Here is a 19,442-nt window from a genome sequence, read left to right on the forward strand (position 1 = left end):
TTACCCATTCAAGATTAAAGCACACCTTTGTATTAAATTTATGTGTAAGAAAAAAAAATGCTGTATATCCAAGGGCACTATCTGCTGACAGGTTCAGGGTGCCAAATCCTTTCATGGATTCTCAGATATAGGGAAGAATACCATACATTCAGACCTCACACATATTAGAAAATATTCATGTAAATTTTGGCTTGATTTTAAGGGAATTTCAAACTTGGTATTGCTACAAATTAGTTTCAGATCCATTTTTGAATAATGATTTTTTTGGTCTGGTTCTTTTCCTTCTGCAAGCGTTAGTCTGGAGTTCTTTTCCTAAAAAGTGTCTTCAGTATATCCTCAGTGGGACAAGAGAGCAAGACACATCATTAGGTAATGATCATCATATCACACAATGTTACATCAAAGTGAAAAATTCCGTATCTTTTTTTTTTCTTCTTTATTTCAATGCATTTGTATCCTGATATTTAAATGGAGAATAAGAGATCAAATAACTATAGAAACCAGGCAGTGTGACTAACAAAATGCTGAAAGTTCAATAGTTCACTGTTCAGTAGTTTGGGTTTTTTTTCCCCTTCAGACTGATAACTTTCTACAAAGTGAGAATCTACAGTGGAAGGAGTTTGCATCCACTTACTGCTAAAATGTGCACGAAGGGAAACTGCCCTGGGATCCTAAACACCAGCAGATTATCAGGGAGCAGCCTGGGATACTCTGACAGGAGCTGGGAGCTGAGCACAGCTCAGGCCAAAGTTGGTTAGAATCACAAGGCCAGCCAAAGCTGAAGCTTTGCTAGTTCTCATTTCATCTGAGCTGCTGGGCATCTGTGGGCAATTCCTAAACAGCCTTTAAATACATTTATTTGCATTATTACAGTTTTCTCAACTTAAAGAGGAAGACAAGAGCTGGTTTGAAACAAAGCCTTAATTTATGCAACTTTTTCACCTAACACACATTCTGTGCTCCCAGGGATTTTGCAGATTTGAGTAAGGTTGCTTATCCGAGGGGTGCCTCTACAGCAGATGGCATGTGCCATTACTGTGCCTTGTTTTCACCTGTCCTTGAATTTTCAGGTCTTTTATGCAGAATTCTGTGGCTGAAAAGCAGAGCTCTCTAAAGAGATGACTACAAGAAGAAAACAAGTCTATTTTGTGATGGTGAGCTGCTCTAATTCAAAGTGTTTACAAATTCATGTTACCAAAAAAAATTATTTTGACAAAGAATTTGAATTACATACACTACAAAGAAATTAAGTTTCAAGTGCATTTATTCTGAAATAAACAAGGATATTATATGATTTATTCATATACATTAATAATATTAAACATAGAAAGAAAAAATAGTCTTAAAATTAATCTGACACTTTCACATTCTATTTTATATTAAGTACCTAGATAGGAAATATATAGAAAAATGCTCAAATTGCCTCAAGCCAGCCATAAAAGCAAAGTGCACTATTGCCTAGGGCAGTGGAGGAGCAAAATGATGATGGTACTGCTGCTTCCTCCAAGAGGAGGGTCACTGTGAGAGGGCAGTCCTGAAGGAAAAGGAAGGATGGGACTTGTCCTGGGTTGTAGTTTAGATGTATTCTATCACCATCTTCAGTCAATGACCCATCAATGCCTTGTGCATGACTCACAGATAACTCCCTCCGGCTGTTATCTCTCTTTAATGGGCCATCAAGGCTCCTGGATGACTCAGCATCCCATTGGGAGATGCTCTGCCCACGGGGAGGAGCCAAGCATTCTCCCCTGGATAGAAGCTGGGATTTGGGACAGTAGAAGCAGCCCTCACCCACTGGATTCCCAGAGGACTGGCGCTACCAGACCTTTCTATGGGATCACTGCTTCAGGAAGAGCACCTCACCTGGACTGCTTCCGTCACCCTGAGGGTGTATTCTGATTCTGTCAGTGGTTTTTCTTTTTGTATTCTTGCATTTATTTTATTTTATTTTTTTCCCTTCTTCTCATTAAATTGTATTTCTGACTTAGAGCCTCTCACTTGGTTTGTTTTCAAACCACAACATAACCCCTTCAGTGACTCCCAATATTCCCTCTCTTTTCTTTGTCCTTCATCACTGAAGTCGCAGAGTGGGGTTTGCACATGCTGACAAGATGCAGTGAGGCAGTTTGGAGTACTGAGACCATACACTGAATACAGCTGGTTCCCTAAGTGATCACACGGGGACTGTAGCTTACCTGTGTTCTGCTGTGCCAGTTCAAGAACCTTTGTATCAATTGATTTGATTTCTTTCTTGCTGTCAATAGTTCAAGGACAGCAAGGGGGAAATTTTAATTTATTTCTCATGAAATATTAACTGAAGTATCATCCTTTCATAGTTTTCTGAACTGGCTTGGTTTGGTTTGGGGTTTTTTATTTTTTCAGATTAAAGCCACACTTAACACATATTTCTTCTACAATTCCCAGTGTGGAATTTCTTAAAAGGCTTCCTTCTGATTTTGATTTTTCTACCAGTGATATATTTTAGTATAAATTAAGCATTTCTAAAATTAGGTGCACTGTTAAACACAGATAACATACATCTATTCACATGACATATATAACATGGCAATTGAGCAACGTGTGCACTCAGTAAAATTGTAAGAAATTTCTTTCATGATCTGGAGTTGTGAGATATTTAAAAGCATTACTTTAATTCTGTTTTGATTGTCTGACTACCAAATATTTCTACTTCTGATGACAGTTCATTGACATTAGTTTAAGTCTGTGTGTATTCAGCTGGAATTATTTCAAGGCACAGTCTTTTCCTAAACAGATACGGATTTATTCAATGTCCACTAAAACCTTTTCAAGAAGGGTGTAAAAAATATGTGTTCTTGTTTGTGTGGATTTAACTCCTACTCCCTAAAAATAATGTTAAAATTGAGTAAGGAAAAATGCTGAATAGCAAGCAAGTCCTATTCAAATAATATTATTAGTGTTGTTCTGTACTGTGCATGCATTCACCTTTTGGTTTTTTGTTTGACACAAACACAAGCTCTTTATCTAGTGTTCAGATATAGCATTCCAGAGTAGCAAATTAGGCAACTATAATTTCTACTCAGTGCCACTTCGTATAAAAGTGCACTATTTACAAGAAAACACATGGATTTGAACTCCAGAAACGTACCAGTGTATGGCAATAAAATTGATAATAAATATTACAAAGTGTGTGTTACATAAATTGGAACATTTGGACTTTTCTTTGACACACTGCTCGTAAGACATTTAAAATCTGTACTATTTTTTTTAAAGGATAAATTCATAAAAATAACAATAAGACTTGGAGGATCTGAACATGAGAGTTCATACAGTACTTTTCCTAGGTAAATAACCTATCATTCACATTATAACAGCTTTACTCTTTGTAAAATAACAGCCTCTAAGAGTTTCATTTGTCCATTCAACTCATAGGTAATTGTTACACTGCTTCATGTAGTCTCATTTTCAGTTTAGCACAAACTTCTAATAGTGCTCTTCTGAAAGTAAATTCACAGTCTAAGCTGATGCAGGCAGTTTCTTCACTGCCAAACATCTTCCTGCCCAGGTGTAAGACTTACTTCTGTTTTCTTTTAAAATGACAAATTTATCTCAAAATAATAATTAAAAAAATACTATTCAAAAGGTGTTCTTACAAAAGAAGGCTTCTCCCACTCATATGGCATAATTAGTTCATCAATATTAATAAAATACATAGTTCATCAATTAATAAAATACATACTGACAAGCAGTTTTAAGAGTTGATGATCACTACACTAAGTGGAAAAGAAGTCCTGTGTTTTTTTACTGCAGCTGGAAGATTCACCATTCACCTGGGTGAGTTTGTTCTTCATTAAGAATTCATGGGAAGAAATAATTCTAGCCAGTGCAGATAATTCTGCTTTCCTCCTTTATCTCAGCATATCTCGTCTCCGAAATTGCTTCCACAGATCTCTGAGATGCTCACTGGTTACAGTCATCACACAGAATAATATTCCTTCCAACCATACTTTGGAGTCTCCTGTGGAAAAAAAGTAAAAAACATTCAATCGGAAAAAAAAAAAAAGATACTATTCACTAAATTCATTAATTCTACCTTAAATTTTATTCAGACTCATACATACTAGATAGATGTTTTAATATTTAAACGATGAGAGATCAAATTTACTTCTGTAAAATGAGAGTTATAAATCCATAGGGAGGTTAAATATTCAAAAGGCATCCTCACCTCACAGCACACAGCATTCAACAAATAGCCTATTTATAAAAAGATGCAAGAAAATATTTCCTTTTTATTCAGGTATGTCCAGCTCCCTCTCTAGTTTCCTTCCTTGATTTGTATTTACACTGTACTAAAGAATTCACCTACGACACCAAACAAAAAGCATAGAAAATTATTGATGTTCATTCACTGAGGCACCAGCAAAAGCCAAATACTGTGTGGGCAGATGATATGAAAGCTTCTTCATATCAGATTACCTTAATCCTAAATTGTAGTTCAACAGCATGAGGTTGCCCATTGAATGGAGAGGAAAACCAGGGCTGGGAGATTCACTGCTCTGTGTTCTATGCTCTCTGTAATTATCCCTGGATCTCATTATTTCTTCCACTGTTCCTAACTCCTCAAGTCTATTTCATGGTAAGTGTCAAAAAAAAAAAAAAAATAGATGGAGAGATACTAAGAAACAGAGCAGCTGGGGAAGGAAACCACTTCCCTCCTCGTTTATATGCTGAGCATCTCCTGCACGGTGTGGAATGTCCCTTGGGCCACTTGGGCCACTCAGTTTGTCCTGGCTGTGTCCTCTCCCAGCTCCTTGTGCATACCCTCCTCACAGGTGGGGTGGGGTGAGAAGCTGAAAAAGTCCTTGACTCTGTGTAAGCACTGCTCAGAGCTACCAATACATCAACACACATCAATAATATTCTCATCCTGTATTTAAAACACAGCACTGCAGCAGCTACTAAGAAAAATTAACTCCCTCTTAGCTAAAACCAGGACACATGGTGAGATTGTCAAATACCTTGGTTTTGGTTGAACTTTATGAAGATGTTAAAGAAATTGCCACGCTGCAGGACATTAAAATCCACCATTAGACTCTAAAGCCTACATCTATTTATTCTGATGCCTCATTTTGTATAATTAAAAAGCATACAAGTTTATAAAGTAGTTGTAGATATTCAGAACACAGTTTAATCCACAGTAGTATATGATGCAGACATTAAATGTAGTACTAGAAACCATACTTAGATGAATGCATAATTTAGCTGATATTTATAGTCAGTCTCATGAAAAAAGCATAACTTGCAAATGGCAGTGCATTATTTAACAAAAGCACATTCAGTTTATTAACCTGTGCTTTAAGATATGCATCTATATTTTATTTTATGAAACAAGTTCAGAAAAATGGTCATGAAAGTCATTAAAAGAAATGCTGAAACACAACTGTTCATCTACTCATTTCTAATGTATTCACTGTTGTTGTATCTACTCTCAGTGTACCAAATCCATAGAAGGAACTGCTTGTCCACACGTTCTGCAATGCTTTCACTGGAATGTTCCACTGGAACATTCTCCCCCACTCTATCTGAGTATGTTTTTAAGCTTCTTAAAAATAGTCAGTTTTAGGATCAAAAGCCCAAGTTCTGCCATTTTCAATTACTGTTGTAAGATGAGTCAGGAAGGTGTGCCTAATCACACACTTTTCACCTCTCTTTAGAGAAGAGGTAAGTGAAAGTCTCTTCAAACAGGAAGCAACAGCTTCTTTTTTTTTTTTAAGCTGTCTTTTACACTAGATGTATTCAATTGCTGTGAACTAGGGAAGTATAGAAATTAAAAGCTTTAAAGAGATTAGCTACATGAAAAAATTTAATCTAACTTGACAGAATCAAGTGTTTACAAAAGACAGCAATTTATAGTTGAAGTGGCTGGAATGAGGTTCTGAATCCGTGCTTCAGTTTTTCGTGTCTTTTTCAAAATAAATTTCCTTCCTCACTCAGTCTCAAGGTACAATTTTCAGCTATTAACCATTACCTCCTAAAGTTTTTCATCAGAAATTCTGAAACCCCACAATATTCAGAACATCTAGAAATCAGTTATTTTAATGCAAAAAAAAAAATCCTAAGATGGTCAGAAAATTACTAGCACAGAAATCAATTTCTAGATTTACATTTGTGATGTAATATTTACTTCATAATTCAGTAGTCAATAAAATCACAGTTATGACCTAAATACCTATTACATGAATAGCAAACAATTCTTTGGATGGACTTGAATCCCTTCATAAGCTGGTCTCTAGCATCCCTTTTTGGAAATGAGCTTTGAAAGGGCTTGTTAGAAATCTCCTAGTTAGTCCTCTGTGCTCTGTCAGGCAGTTCTCCACAGTTTTTTCATTCCCCTGCAGTGCTGCAAAGGAGTACCTGCCAATGCTGAGTCAGGCTGTGTGCCCTGCAGAGACCACACACAGCTTGTGCAGTTGTTGCCCAAGGAGAAATTTGCAGTATTTATTATAAGGGTACAACATTTTTTACATTCTGGAGTAATGGCATTAGTGCATTTTAGAGATATGTGATGTACAGCACAATGTGCTGTTTATCCCTTTTCAGAGTGCAGATTAAAGTAGGGTATAATCTATGGAGGCATGTCAAGTATCTTAATCTCCTTCACTAGAGTTCTACATTTACCACAGAAAAGCACAATGTTTCAAAACACAACAAACTGTACATTTATATTTGTAAAAAAGTAAAATTCATAGTAGTTGTTTTGCACCTTACTGTGGAATGTGGTCGCAGTTGATTTTTTGTATTCATGTACATTTATGTGCTTCTTTGGACATCAGACTGGCATTTAATTACCTATTGAAATTGTTCAAATCTCCAATGATTCCATTTTTATTACCTTTCCAATTTATAAAATAAATGGAAATAATGGTTTTCAGAATGATGTAAATCCACTTTCACTCCACAGTGTATGGCAAGGACTGAACTCTCTGTTCTACTCCACAGCACTTCTGCCAAATCACTTCCCATGCCTTGGCTGAAGTTTCCATTTCCATTAGTAAGTTTACAACAAATCTGAAGAAATGAGTTCTGCAATGTTTTGCACAAAAAGGAACTCTTAACAGCCAACAACTGGTTATGTCACTGTAATAATACCTGCGTCTCAGAGATCTTTTCTGACCTTAACAATTCTGTCATTCTGACTCATGATAAGAGACAAGAAGCAGTTGCTCAAGTGAAGAGTAGTAGCAAATTAATGTGCCCTGAAATTTTCCATGCCCTGAAAACTAACCTGGTTTCTTCTGCCTCCAGATGGGTAGTGTAGATGTATTATAATTCAAACTTTTTTGGAATTTTATACAGATGAACATTTCCCTTTATAAATCTCCACGGTACATTTTTTTCCCAGTTTACATCATCTCAGCATATGAATTAATTCATTTAGTGCCTGAATTTAGATCTGACCAGGTGTTGATGTATGTACACTTGATGCTTCTACCCCAGTCACTCTTTCTATCACCAAGATAATTTTATTAGGTTTGTTGATTAAATACTGGATTCCTTTGTGTCACTGCATTTTCTTCCACTTGGTTGCACACCCTTCACTGAAATTATTAGGGAAGCATCATGACTGTGTAGCATTTGCCAGTTTCCTGTTCAGAGCTGTTCCACATCTTGAAAAGTCTACAGTTTAAATAATACTTAACATGAAAGTACAATAGGGTTTTGACAAAACGACCAAGTACTCCTAATAAATATTTTTAAAAATACCTGAAAAAGAAGAAAGGAAGCTTTGAAAGTCAAAAGTTTCAAAGATATAAAGTTACATAAGATTAAACAAAAGCCATGACTTCCTCTCATGTGGAAATAGGACTAGTGACTTGTCTTACTAAAATATTGTTTAACTACTTTAGTAGTCATTTATACTTCTCATTAGTAAGGTGCAGAAACCAGACTCTTTGTTAAAATCAAATTGCCTCTTCTGTCCCTAACATATTAGTACAATGCTTCAGTATTAGGGTATAGTATTGAACAACAAAAAAAAAGTCTCAGCTTAATATTGTGCCTCAGAATTAAAAACATCAGGGGAATGAGAGTCAAACCCTCTTAACATGGAAACTGGAAAAGCCCTTAAACTGCAAAGGAACAAACTCTTCTATTAAGAGGAGAAATATCTACTGCAGTGTCTATGTCCCCTGTGTGACAGTTTCACAGTACAGCTACAGAATGTGCACACCCTGGTTTTTATACTGAAATCCACAGTACAACTGAACAGTAAGAATGGATGTTCATGTAGTGGGTATCTGAGAACAGCTCTGGTAATTGTATGTGGACACAGTGCTGATTTTTTAAAATTGCTGGTACAGCATTATTTGGGATAAAAATACAACTAATTAGTATTAGTTGGGATAAAACACATGATTGATTTCAAGAATGTAGCAGTATAAATCAAAGTAGAATCAAGTCACTGAAAGGCAGAAAAATCTGTCTACAGCATTGTTTGGGAAATACTTGTTAGCTGTAAGTACCTGAGAAATCCCTTAAAAAGAGGCAATGAGACAGACAAAAACCAGCAACGGAAACTATGAAAAAAAAAAGTTTTCCTAATTTCAAACACAGCACAAAATCACATCTGGCTCACAGAACAGTGACAGCGTGAATCAGTCATTACCACCTCCAGCATAAAACCCTATTATTACTTCAATCAAAACCACAACGTGTGCCTTGACCTACTACATTTCCTTAGAGTCCTACCACCTAATCCTGAGTTTTGGACCAGGGAACAAAAGCAGTGACAGTTCCAACACCCAGCCATTCCTGCAGGCATGCCAGCACACTCAGAAATGATGTGGTGGCTAACACATACCGTCATTTATCTGCTATAGAGCTCCTTCCTCACGCAGGATTTGAAAGTGGTATACCTCTGAATAGGTTTGTAGCCCTGTGGAGCAGAAGATGGAGAAGTGTGCAGATGCAGACAACACGTGAAGGCAGCCAGCATAAGATGAGCATAAGACAAGGGTATCATGGAAATACAAAAAAAAAATGGCTTTAATCGACAAATAGCTAGGAGATAACAACAGCACGTGTTATGCAAAATGTTGATCATTTCGTCATTAAGTTCCACATCTTCCAGTTTAAAATGAATTTTTAAAGGAAAGGGAATCTTCCTATATTTTAAATTGAAAAAGGAAGGGAAATAATTATTTTAACCAATAAGCAAAAAAAAGAGCTTTTTATATCTGAATATTTTTAATAAGTTTATGGCAATACTCTGACTGACCACCTGATGGCAGCTTAACATATGAGTTTGCTTCAAACGGCTAAAATAAAACAAGGTTTCCAGCTGAGCCAGGAAAGTTCAAAAAAGAGAAATTTCATTTGGTCAAGTCTTGAAGACGTTTGATTTTCCAAAAACATAGCTAAAATTTGTAATAAAAACATTTATTGTGTTCAGATAAGAGGCAGTACCTGACCTTGCTCAAGTTTTTAAGTTCAAGGCTAAGCTTTTAAATAGGACAGACCTGCTACATCCTGACTGACATTTCAGAACTGCATTTTCATTGGACTTGTGTGACTCTTTCCTCTTAAGTAGGTTCACTTTAGTCTGACAATGTCACCACAAAATGCCCTTTTCTAAAATACATAATCCCTCTACTGAATCCTTTAATGGCCTCAAGATTCTGGGCTAAACATAATTAGTTGAAACAACTTTTAAAAAGGCAAAATTGCTAAGTACAAGATGTTAATTGTAAAATGATACTTCAAATCATAGGTCTAATTGAAACTGTTATTTTGGGGATACTTTTAGTGAGATAATCAGACACTTCGTTAATTAGCAGATGTTAATTGTGGGATACTTAACAAAATCAGGCATTTACATACTTCAGAGGAGTTCACATTTCTCATGGCCAAGATTTCTGTGTTGCTAAACTACTGAATAAGCTGAAGCTGTTAAGATCTTTTATCCAAATAATGAAACCGACTGAATTTTCCAGCATATTAATAATAACAAATTATTATTAATAATAAATATGGATTCAAAAGACAGGTCTTGATAAAGAAAAGGTTAGTCATTTGTTAGCTCTGATTTAGCACAAGACAACATTTGAGCTCTCCACACTGCAGGAGCAAGAGAGCAAAGTTTTACTTCTTTTGGACACATGAAATACTCTGCAACTTTTAACATACAAACAGTAAGAAGCAATTAATGACACTTTCCATTATTTTTTTCTGGGAAAGAGGTTCTTAGGCATTTTCTACTTTTTATTCTCAGTGGGTGGGGGGTGTTAAGGCAAATTTTTCACAGTGTTTTTTTTAATGATGAGGCAAATTTTTGCAGAATTTTTACTATTATCCACTCTTGGAAAAAATTGGTTTGTGTGAGACTTATGAAAACTTCCTGGAAATTGGAATTCCTCCATTTACTAATGTAATTGTCTTGGAATACTACTGATTAGTGAAGAGAATGCATTAAACTGAATTACAGGACCAAATCACAATTGTCTCCTGTGTAATCCAGGAGATTTCCTAGTATTTCACTAAATCTAAATCTAGTATTTAACTTAGAATTCGAATTTATGAAAGATTGTGTTGTTCTTCTGACTATTGGCTATTCTTTTTAGTTCTTTTTATAGTCAGCTGGAATATTTTATAGTTAATATTCTATATAGAAATTTATAGGTCCAGGCAAAAGCAAGATACATACATAAGACTGAACAGTGCTGGATGATAGAGATTCTTAAATTTTTATGTGATTTCTGTCATGCATTTTGTGAAATAGGAAGATGTAATAAATACAAGAATTATAAGCAGACTGTTTGCTGGTTAAATTAACATACACAGCACATTTACAATTAGTAAACAATTAAAACATAGCTGAACAGCTTGAAACAATTGTGAAACAATCATCATTATCACACCATAATCAAGGAGTTGAGGACCAACAAGGAAGTTTGTTACAAATGCAGTGGTTGTTATCCACGTTTTATGTTTGATCAAAATATTACAGAAATAACAGGTAAGCTGTTAGACTCAACACCACATCACAGAAATTGCTAGAATTACATTTAGGAAGCTAACTAAAATTAACTAAAATTAAAGAAAAAACAGACTGAATTTTGACTTTAGGAACCATAATACAGTTTAAAATTTATGTCTAAGCAATAAAGCAATAAGGTGGTTAGTTGGAACACCATTTTACATTTAGTTTAAAATGTTAACACCTGTCATATGAAGAAAAAAAAAGACTGCAAGTAATTTCCTGCCCTCTAGCTTATTATACCTGAAATTAGATCCAGGGTTTAATTATTAAAAGCAGCTCTGAACTAGAACACAGCATTGTTCAGCACCACTTCACCAATTTTTATTTGAAAATTAAAGCTACCTTCTGCTGCAACTCTTTCCAGCTGTCATTATGAGCACTTGGTATTTTATAAAATGTTTTAGAAGAGTTGACCTTTAAACTTCTTGAGCTTGAGAAAGACAAATTCTCTTTTCTCTGCAAGCAACACTGACATAATTGCTGCTGTTGCTAAAATTCCTAATGCTAATCTATTAATCACACAATACAGAAGAAATGACAGCATACAGTGGATTCCTCTTCTCCAATTTAATTTGCATATTATAAAGGTACATCACAACCTCTAAACGTTGCTTTGTAACCAAAAAAAAAAAAAAAATCAAGACTTTAAGGAGGATTTTATCCTACAGATTGCTTCAGTTTCTATAAACCGATGTCATAAAATGTGTCATAAAATGTATGTCTTTAAACATATGCTGGTTGGAAATCTCCAGGTGCTACAGATACTAAAGCAGTGGTAAAGTAGCAAAATCAACTGGGATAAGTATAAAATTCAGAATCCTTACCCTAAACCCTCGATTGAGTCTGTCTTTCATGATGCCAATAAATTCTTTGTAACTCAGCTGGTCTCTGTCGACATCAAAAATCTTGAACACTGTGTTCACCAGGTGTGGGGAGAGCTTCACACCCGTGGCTACGTACACAGCACGCTTGAATTCATCTGCACAAGGAGAACAGCAGAAAAATAAAAATTCAGAAAGGTGAATTTAAAAGGGTACTTCGAGAACCCCATGTTGTGAATATAAGGAAACTTTTAACTCGAGTTTTCACGTTTAAATACTCAAAAATATGAAAAAGGGAAAATTAGGACTGAATTTCACAATTCTGAACCAATTAGTCCTTAACTGATATAAAATGACACTGCTTAATTTGGTGCCAATTATTTTACAAAAAAGATAACAGGCCATGTACTATACTATGTGCAATAACTAAAGTAGAAAATCATATTTAATTAAACCTGTGTTACATATATTACTTATTTGACACAAACAGAACCCAAGAAACAGAGCACAAGAGAAAATGATACAATCCCTTGGTAAGGCCACATTAGGTAGGACTGTGCTGGTGCTCTGTTTTTTCAGTATTTGATTACTTATTGATTTGTTAAAAATCTGTCTGATCTCTCTTTGGACCTTCTGACACTGTTTTCTTCTATAGCCTTTTAGAAGGCCAAGTTTTAGATGCTCACTGTTTAAAGAAATGCTTTTGCTTGCCTTAATCTGATCTCTCACTGGTGTCATCAAGTGCCTCTTAAATCCTGTATTGGAGGATTTAATGGGCAATAATTCTGCATTCAGCTTGTCCACCATTTATATGACTTTGAAGGATAACTCTTCTGACCAAGCCTTTTCCTCTCAAAGCTGGATTCCTAGCATTTTTAGCCTTTTACTGGAAACATTAAAGCTACAAATTAGGAAATACAAAACTTTTTGCATTTTTGTCAGTTCTGTAGGGATATCAATTGATTTTTATAACAATATGGACACTTACCTTGACCTATGGAACGACTTGCAAAATTATACATTTGCATTGCGATTGTGAAGTCTTCTAGATTGTTCAAGAATTGAAAAATGATCTAAATTCTTCAAATGTGATACCCTAAAAACCAGGAGAACAATATGCACTGTAAATGAGCAGTAGTAATAACAACTGAAAACAAACCTTGCAAATATATCTGTCTACTTCATTTAAAAATAGGGGAAAAAAAAAGGATTTGGAGTAAAAGTCAATAGAGAACTGGAGTTTCTTGAAGAATGCAATATGTCTTTTCTCTCTGTGACTGTAACAAGACAGCAATTCTCACCAGAATACAGAGAATTATCTGAAATTCTGTACAGTTCTGAACAGTTGAAAATACTGTTCCACTGCTGAGGGCAATTTTTAAGAATTCCAGGATTATTACAATATGATAGTCAATAGTGAGAAAAAGTCTAGGTTTGGATGAACACTGGAGTATGTTTACTACTGAAAACCTGCAAACCACTATTACATATATGTGAGGGTATGTGCTTATATAAATACATTTAATTGATTCATAAATATGTATTATGGTCTACCTTAAGCCTGTATTTCAGGGTAACATTTTTACATATCTAGATTTAGACACCCAAATCTCTTCAGCTGAGGGTTTGCAAGTGCTGCAGAGTTTGTACAGCTTTATAAGAAAATCAACTGCATTTTGACCAGACTTCAGAATCTTCTATGAAAGTTTCCATGAAAGTGTTCTTGTTAAAAGAGTTGATCTTCATTCCTTGTAGTATTTTCCTGCTCTTTTCTTATCTTAGAGATCCAAAGATCTGATAAACTATTTCTAAATCGATTCTGAAGAGACCTGAAAATGAGACAATGAACTAAGCCAGGACCATTGCCTTATCCAATGGTCTCAGCCATTCTGAACATGGAATAGCATTCTTTGTCAAACCTTGACCTCCCTGGACTCCTTCAACTATAACTCCTGCCTATTTTTCTATTTGCTTTTACTCTTTTATTCTGTTTAAGTACTTGTCTCTGAAAATATACTTGAAGGCAACAGTAAGACCTTTAAGCCTTTCTGTTCAAACTAAAACATTGATCTATGCCTCTCCTCAAACATAGAGGTAGTCTTTATAGTATGGGGGAACAAAGAAAACATGCCAATGTAGGTTTGTGCCACAGGAGAAGATGGCAGGGGTTGGATGTTAACCCATATGAAACAGCAAGGACTGTGGAAAATGTGGAGAGCAGCAGAATATTGTTACAATTGAAGAATTTAATAAGTTTCCACACCTGAGATGTAAAGCCCTGCTTAAAGGATCCTACCTAAGATTTATTAATCCTAGCTAAGGTTTATAAACTCTTTGGAGAGCTTGGCCCATCTCCATCGTGAATTGCTTTTCTCAACAAGCAGATCCTTCAGAATTGGGAGGAAACTCTCATATACACAGGTAGAACCACCACCTTATTTTATTTAAATTTTTAGCTTAAAAACTTCAGTGTTATCAAGACTGTCTTTTTGTTTCACTGCATTTGACACTATTAGTTTATGTGTCCAAGTTCTAGTTCTTGCACTGTGTTTAGACTGAAAACTCTCTGGGACTGGAATAACTCTGCCATCCATTTGTGAAATTCCCAGATCAGTGAAACTTCATCTCTCAGCCACGAGCCTCAGGTACTATGGCAAAAGAGCAATCACAGAGAACATCCACCAAAATCTGAGCTGACATTTTTAGGTTCACAAATCCTTAATGTGCCCCAATTTTTCTGTAAAATTCTGAATGCAAAAAATAAGAGCTCAGGCTACTGCAACGATCTTGTTTGTGTGCATGACTTTTGCTTTTCCAAACTGTCTCTTTCTCATCTCTCAAGTTTTCTGGCTTTTACCTTTGCAATTCTCTCCCTGACATGGTGGTGAGGAGTAAACAAATGCTGTGTGGTGCTTGCTAAATGGCTGGGGTTAAACCATGACAAAAAAAAAAAAAAAAAAAAAAAAAGGAAGCTAACTTTTTTATTGATAGGACAGATTATATTTTACACAGCAAAGAAAACTCAGGGTAATACACGAGTGCTGCTAAAAATGCACAGTCTCTTCAGGAGCTGATATCTGTTGTAATTAATGATGCCAGCTTACATGAATCACTGCTTGGCATCTAGTTAGTGAAGCAGGAAAAATCCTGTCAGGGCCGCATGCCAGCTTAACATATGAACAGGATACAGCAGGACAAAGATGATCATGCTGCTTTAGGGGCTTCTTTGTACAGTGCCAGGAAAGCTGAACATTGCCAGTTGTGAGAGTATGGGCCTATGAGTTTACACACTCAACTAATTCTTCTAAATGGAATCCTCTGGTTAGTGTTAGTATTGCAGCATATCATGTCATGAAATAAAGAGCAAATGTTATAATTTTGAAATTAGAGTGTTATGACGACAATCAAAAATGTGACAATTTAACAACATATGAACAATACCTACATGGTATTAAGTGACAAAGTCCTATTGTTAAAAGCCAGCATAAGAGATGTACTGACAGCACATTTATCAAACCAATAATACAAAGTTATGAACAACAGCAATGTCTTGTTTCATTTAATGGAGATATAACATATGACACACAGATATTTAGCACCTGTCCAGTGCCAGGACATTCCCAGAACACAGCAAAAGCAAAGTTGTAACTGAGTGATGAAGCTTTCTACATGGAAGTTTTCCTAACTGATGGCCCACCAGAGACCAGGAAGAGGAAACTACAGTGGAATACTTGCCATGACATTGGAAGACTTAGAAATGAACTTCAAAGACTACACCTTGTGTTCAAAAGAAAGTGTCTGTGTATTTACTTAACTTCACCTTTGACATTCAAAGTATTTCTCTACAACTACAATGGTCATTATTTTTAAGTTTCCCAAATGATACTTATATTATGGTTTCTATACAAGACCCAAAGTGAGTGTTTTGTTGGTTTGTTTTTGTTTTTTGTTTTATGGTTTTTTTTTTTGAGATTTCCATCTGGAACATGCAGTTATATTAGTTCTGTTGCACTGTCTTGGCTGAATATTGAAAGCTGCACAGACTTTTTATGGCAGCTTGTTTTGAGCACCTCAGTGCCTACACCATGAACTTGGAAAGGGTGACTGAGCAGGAACTCTGATCCCATCTTACCACTTCATCTGACACTGAATCTGGTCAAAAGAGACAGCCCTGCTTTCCCAGCTGTATTTAACACTCAGTGGCCTTAACTGCTGTACAACCACAAGGAAGAATCAGGTAATCCAGATTTTTGAACAGAAAACTGTTGATTTTTCAAGTGTGCTTCCATCAGTCAGTTGACTGATCTTAGTTACTGTGAAGATGGAAATTACATGTCATTTCTCAAAAAAAACCCAAAGAAACTGTTCAAACTGATTTATTACTTTTCTTTGCAAGCTCTGCTGTCAATGCTATTAAAGGATATAGCTATTGAAAGAGTTAGATTTCTAGGACAGATCAATCTGATCTTCTGTAAACACAAACAGAAGAAGTATATCCAAAACATCCCTTGTTTGAAGGGCTCCTTTTAACATTATCCTCTAGATTATCACTGATGCACAGTTGCTACCACATTTCTCTCAGATACACTTCTGACAACATATTTGTTGTTAAACAAGTTAAGGACTATCCACCTCCTGACCTTTACTATTTATATTATCATTTCTGTCTCTTCAATCATTAAAAAACCCACAACCAAGAATAATTGCAAGCAATCCACTAATAAGACTAAAAAACAATGAGACAAAATGTAACATTATTTGTGAGGAGATGCTACTCCAGTGGCAGTGCAAAGAGAAAGAGAAGAAAGAAAGAAAGAAAGAAAGAAAGAAAGAAAAGAAAGAAAGACAGAAAAGAAAGAAAGAAAGAAGAAAGAAAAAAAAGAAAGAAAGAAGAAAGAAGAAAGAAAGAAAGAAAAGAAAAGAAAAAAAAAAAAAAAGAAAAAGAGAAGAAAGAAAGAAAGAAAGAAAGAAAGAAAGAAGAAAGAGAGAAAGAAAGAAAGAAAGAAAGAAAAAAAAGAAAGAAAGAAAGAAAGAAAGAGAGAAAGAAAGAAAAAAAGAAAGGGTTGTTTATTAATTAATTGCTAGAAAATTTTTAATGTCTTATGGTTTTTGCAATTTAGCATGTTCTGTCTGTTACTTTCTATCTAAACTTCAACAATACCACTAGCTAAATCCTATGGACTATAATTCTCTGCTATTTACTTTTCTACTTTTCATTCAGCAAGTAATCTGAAAAATCAGGCAGGCAGTTTATGATCAGAATAAAATCCTGGTGCTAAGGAAAAGCTATGCTTTCATCTTAGTGGTCCACTGCCAAACAATTACCTTTTCTTCAGGAATACTGCCACGCATGTTTTCCAGGTAACTCGATGTGTTTTCCACATTTGTGTACCTCAAGAGAATATGGGCAAAGTCTTCCTCACTGATGGTGTTCATCCCATTAGAGTAGGAGAGGAATTCTATCTCTAGAACCTCAGTTTGCAGGTTATCCATAAATCTAAAGAAAAAAACCAAACCAAACCAAAACAAAAAATTGTCATGCTTTTTCTATTGTATGAAATAAAAAATAGAATATAAACATATTTCTACTGTTCATGTCCTTAAAAGACTCACAGAATATGAGCCAAATAATGTTATACAAATGAGTTTTCTTTTTGCAGGACTTATGGTAAACTGGGTAAACCCCTATTTATATTGACATATTTTCAAGTCAATGCCACCATCTTAAGGCGATGATGAAATGTGTTAGTAAGGATTAAAATGACTTGATACTTACATTTGTAATCTAATTCTAGTTTGTGTTTGCCCAATTTTCTTCTTCAGTGGGTAACAGATCTTTATTTCTATATGCTTAATTCAAAATTCCAACGGGACTAAATTAATTCCCAAAATGTATTCCCTGTGTAGTTGCTTACAGTTTGAAATTTAACCTTGTTTTTTTAACAAGTATGTTAACAAGTTAACAAGTAACGAGTATGATGAGTGCTTGCAGTCTTTTAATCTAACCCTTTCTGAAAAAATACTTCACTCTTCTTATTTTATAAACCCTTCCCAACTTAACAACCCATTTAAGAATATTCTGGACACCAAATATAAAAAAACCAGGTACCTATGAGAAGTAACTTCCCCGATTCTGTGTGATGCCCAGGTCCTGCAGCCAATTAGCTGAAATTAGCACTCTGGTCATCTCATTGTCCACCACAACACACAGCATTTTACCAAGATGCCTTTTGTAAAACTACCTCCTCTGCTGCTTCTTACTTTGAGTTTAGGACAAGATTTTATTTAATGAGACAGTTTTATATTATGTAAAATACTGAATACTTTTCAGGACTTCTCATTTAAGGCAAAATGTTTTGCAAACTTCTGATTGGTTGGAATATACAGCAAAGTGATAAAGACAATAGATATTAGGAGTATTTACTAAGGAAGCAATAACCAAACAGTGTATCTCTCCCAATTTTGCAGAAGCATAGAGTTTTATGGTTCTGTTTTTATAGCACTCTCCCTGTATTTTTAAATTCTATATTTACTGGCACAATAACTAAGCCAATAGCTTCCATTGTGTTTTAACTTTTACCCAAAGAAGCTTGTTCTAAGGTGCCTGAATATCTTCAAAAAAATTTTGCATTTAAATATGTCCTTAAGTGCAGAGATGAACACAATTTTTTTTTAAAGCACTGACAAACAGAGGAAAAGATATAAATAATTTAAAACCAATAAAGAAGTTCCTACCTATCATTAAGGACAGGGCTGGGGTAGAACCTTTTCACCCCAAACTAACTAAACACACAAGTGCTAACAGAATTTGCAAATGCAGCAGCATTGGAAGAGGACTTTTTATTGTTGGACTTTTTATTGTTTTATTTATAAAACAATAAAACTTATTGTTTTTTTGCTCTTTGTGTAGATAACACCCACAAAGGGAACATAAACCATTATAAACATACCTGCAGAAGCTGTGTGTATAATAACACAGTGCACATTAATTAGAACAACTATACAAATATTTTTAGCAGGAATTAATGAAGTTGAGCCTCACCTATAAAAATCTTCAAAGTTCAGTTCAGCTTTTCCTTTCTTGCCAAAGAAGTGCACAAGCAACGTAGTGTCTGACAGTGAACTTGAAATATCATCAGCACGCTTAAATAGTAGAATAAAAAAAAATAAAATTAAAGGCTATGATTGGATCAGACACAGAAGTATAATCTGAGAATGCCTACCATCATAAGACTTTTCTATTAAAAGAGATTGTATTTTACGTTTATAGTCTTAAAAAGATTTTAGTATTGAAATCCATTACAATGCTTTTGCCATGCAATTTTCACTCCAAAATGGCAGTAGCTGTTAATTGCATTTAGTAGAAAGTAGTTTGACCAACAGAATGATGGAATGGAAGCTGCAATGAAGGGGGAAAAGGTGTGAAAAATAAACCCAGAAACTTGTGAGGAGAAAGAAAATTCTTGTCAGCTAAGGTAAACATAAAATGTAACTCCCTTAGTACACAATCTCCTTTCCCTTCTGCTATGAAACCACAAAGGAATTAGAGGACATTAGTTCATACACTCTGATCCATATTTCAAAAGTAAGTATGGGATTGTGTT

The 19,442-nt window shown here is 35.1% G+C and overlaps 1 protein-coding gene across 1 annotated transcript in view; it reads right to left on the reverse strand.

The window, feature by feature from the left end:
* Positions 1-3,961: 3,961 nt before the first annotated feature.
* LOC136360041 (calcium uptake protein 3, mitochondrial-like) overlaps positions 3,962-19,442 on the reverse strand; it is a 37,685-nt gene continuing 22,204 nt past the window's right edge. The window contains 7 exon segments of the mRNA XM_066316940.1: positions 3,962-3,997; positions 8,840-8,914; positions 11,842-11,996; positions 12,827-12,901; positions 12,904-12,934; positions 17,164-17,335; positions 18,881-18,981. Of these exon segments, the coding sequence (XP_066173037.1) occupies positions 8,846-8,914; positions 11,842-11,996; positions 12,827-12,901; positions 12,904-12,934; positions 17,164-17,335; positions 18,881-18,981 (603 nt within the window). The 3' untranslated portion in view covers positions 3,962-3,997; positions 8,840-8,845.

The sequence above is a fragment of the Sylvia atricapilla genome, chromosome 4 (genome assembly GCF_009819655.1).
Source record: "Sylvia atricapilla isolate bSylAtr1 chromosome 4, bSylAtr1.pri, whole genome shotgun sequence".
NCBI classification, from domain to species: domain Eukaryota; kingdom Metazoa; phylum Chordata; class Aves; order Passeriformes; family Sylviidae; genus Sylvia; species Sylvia atricapilla.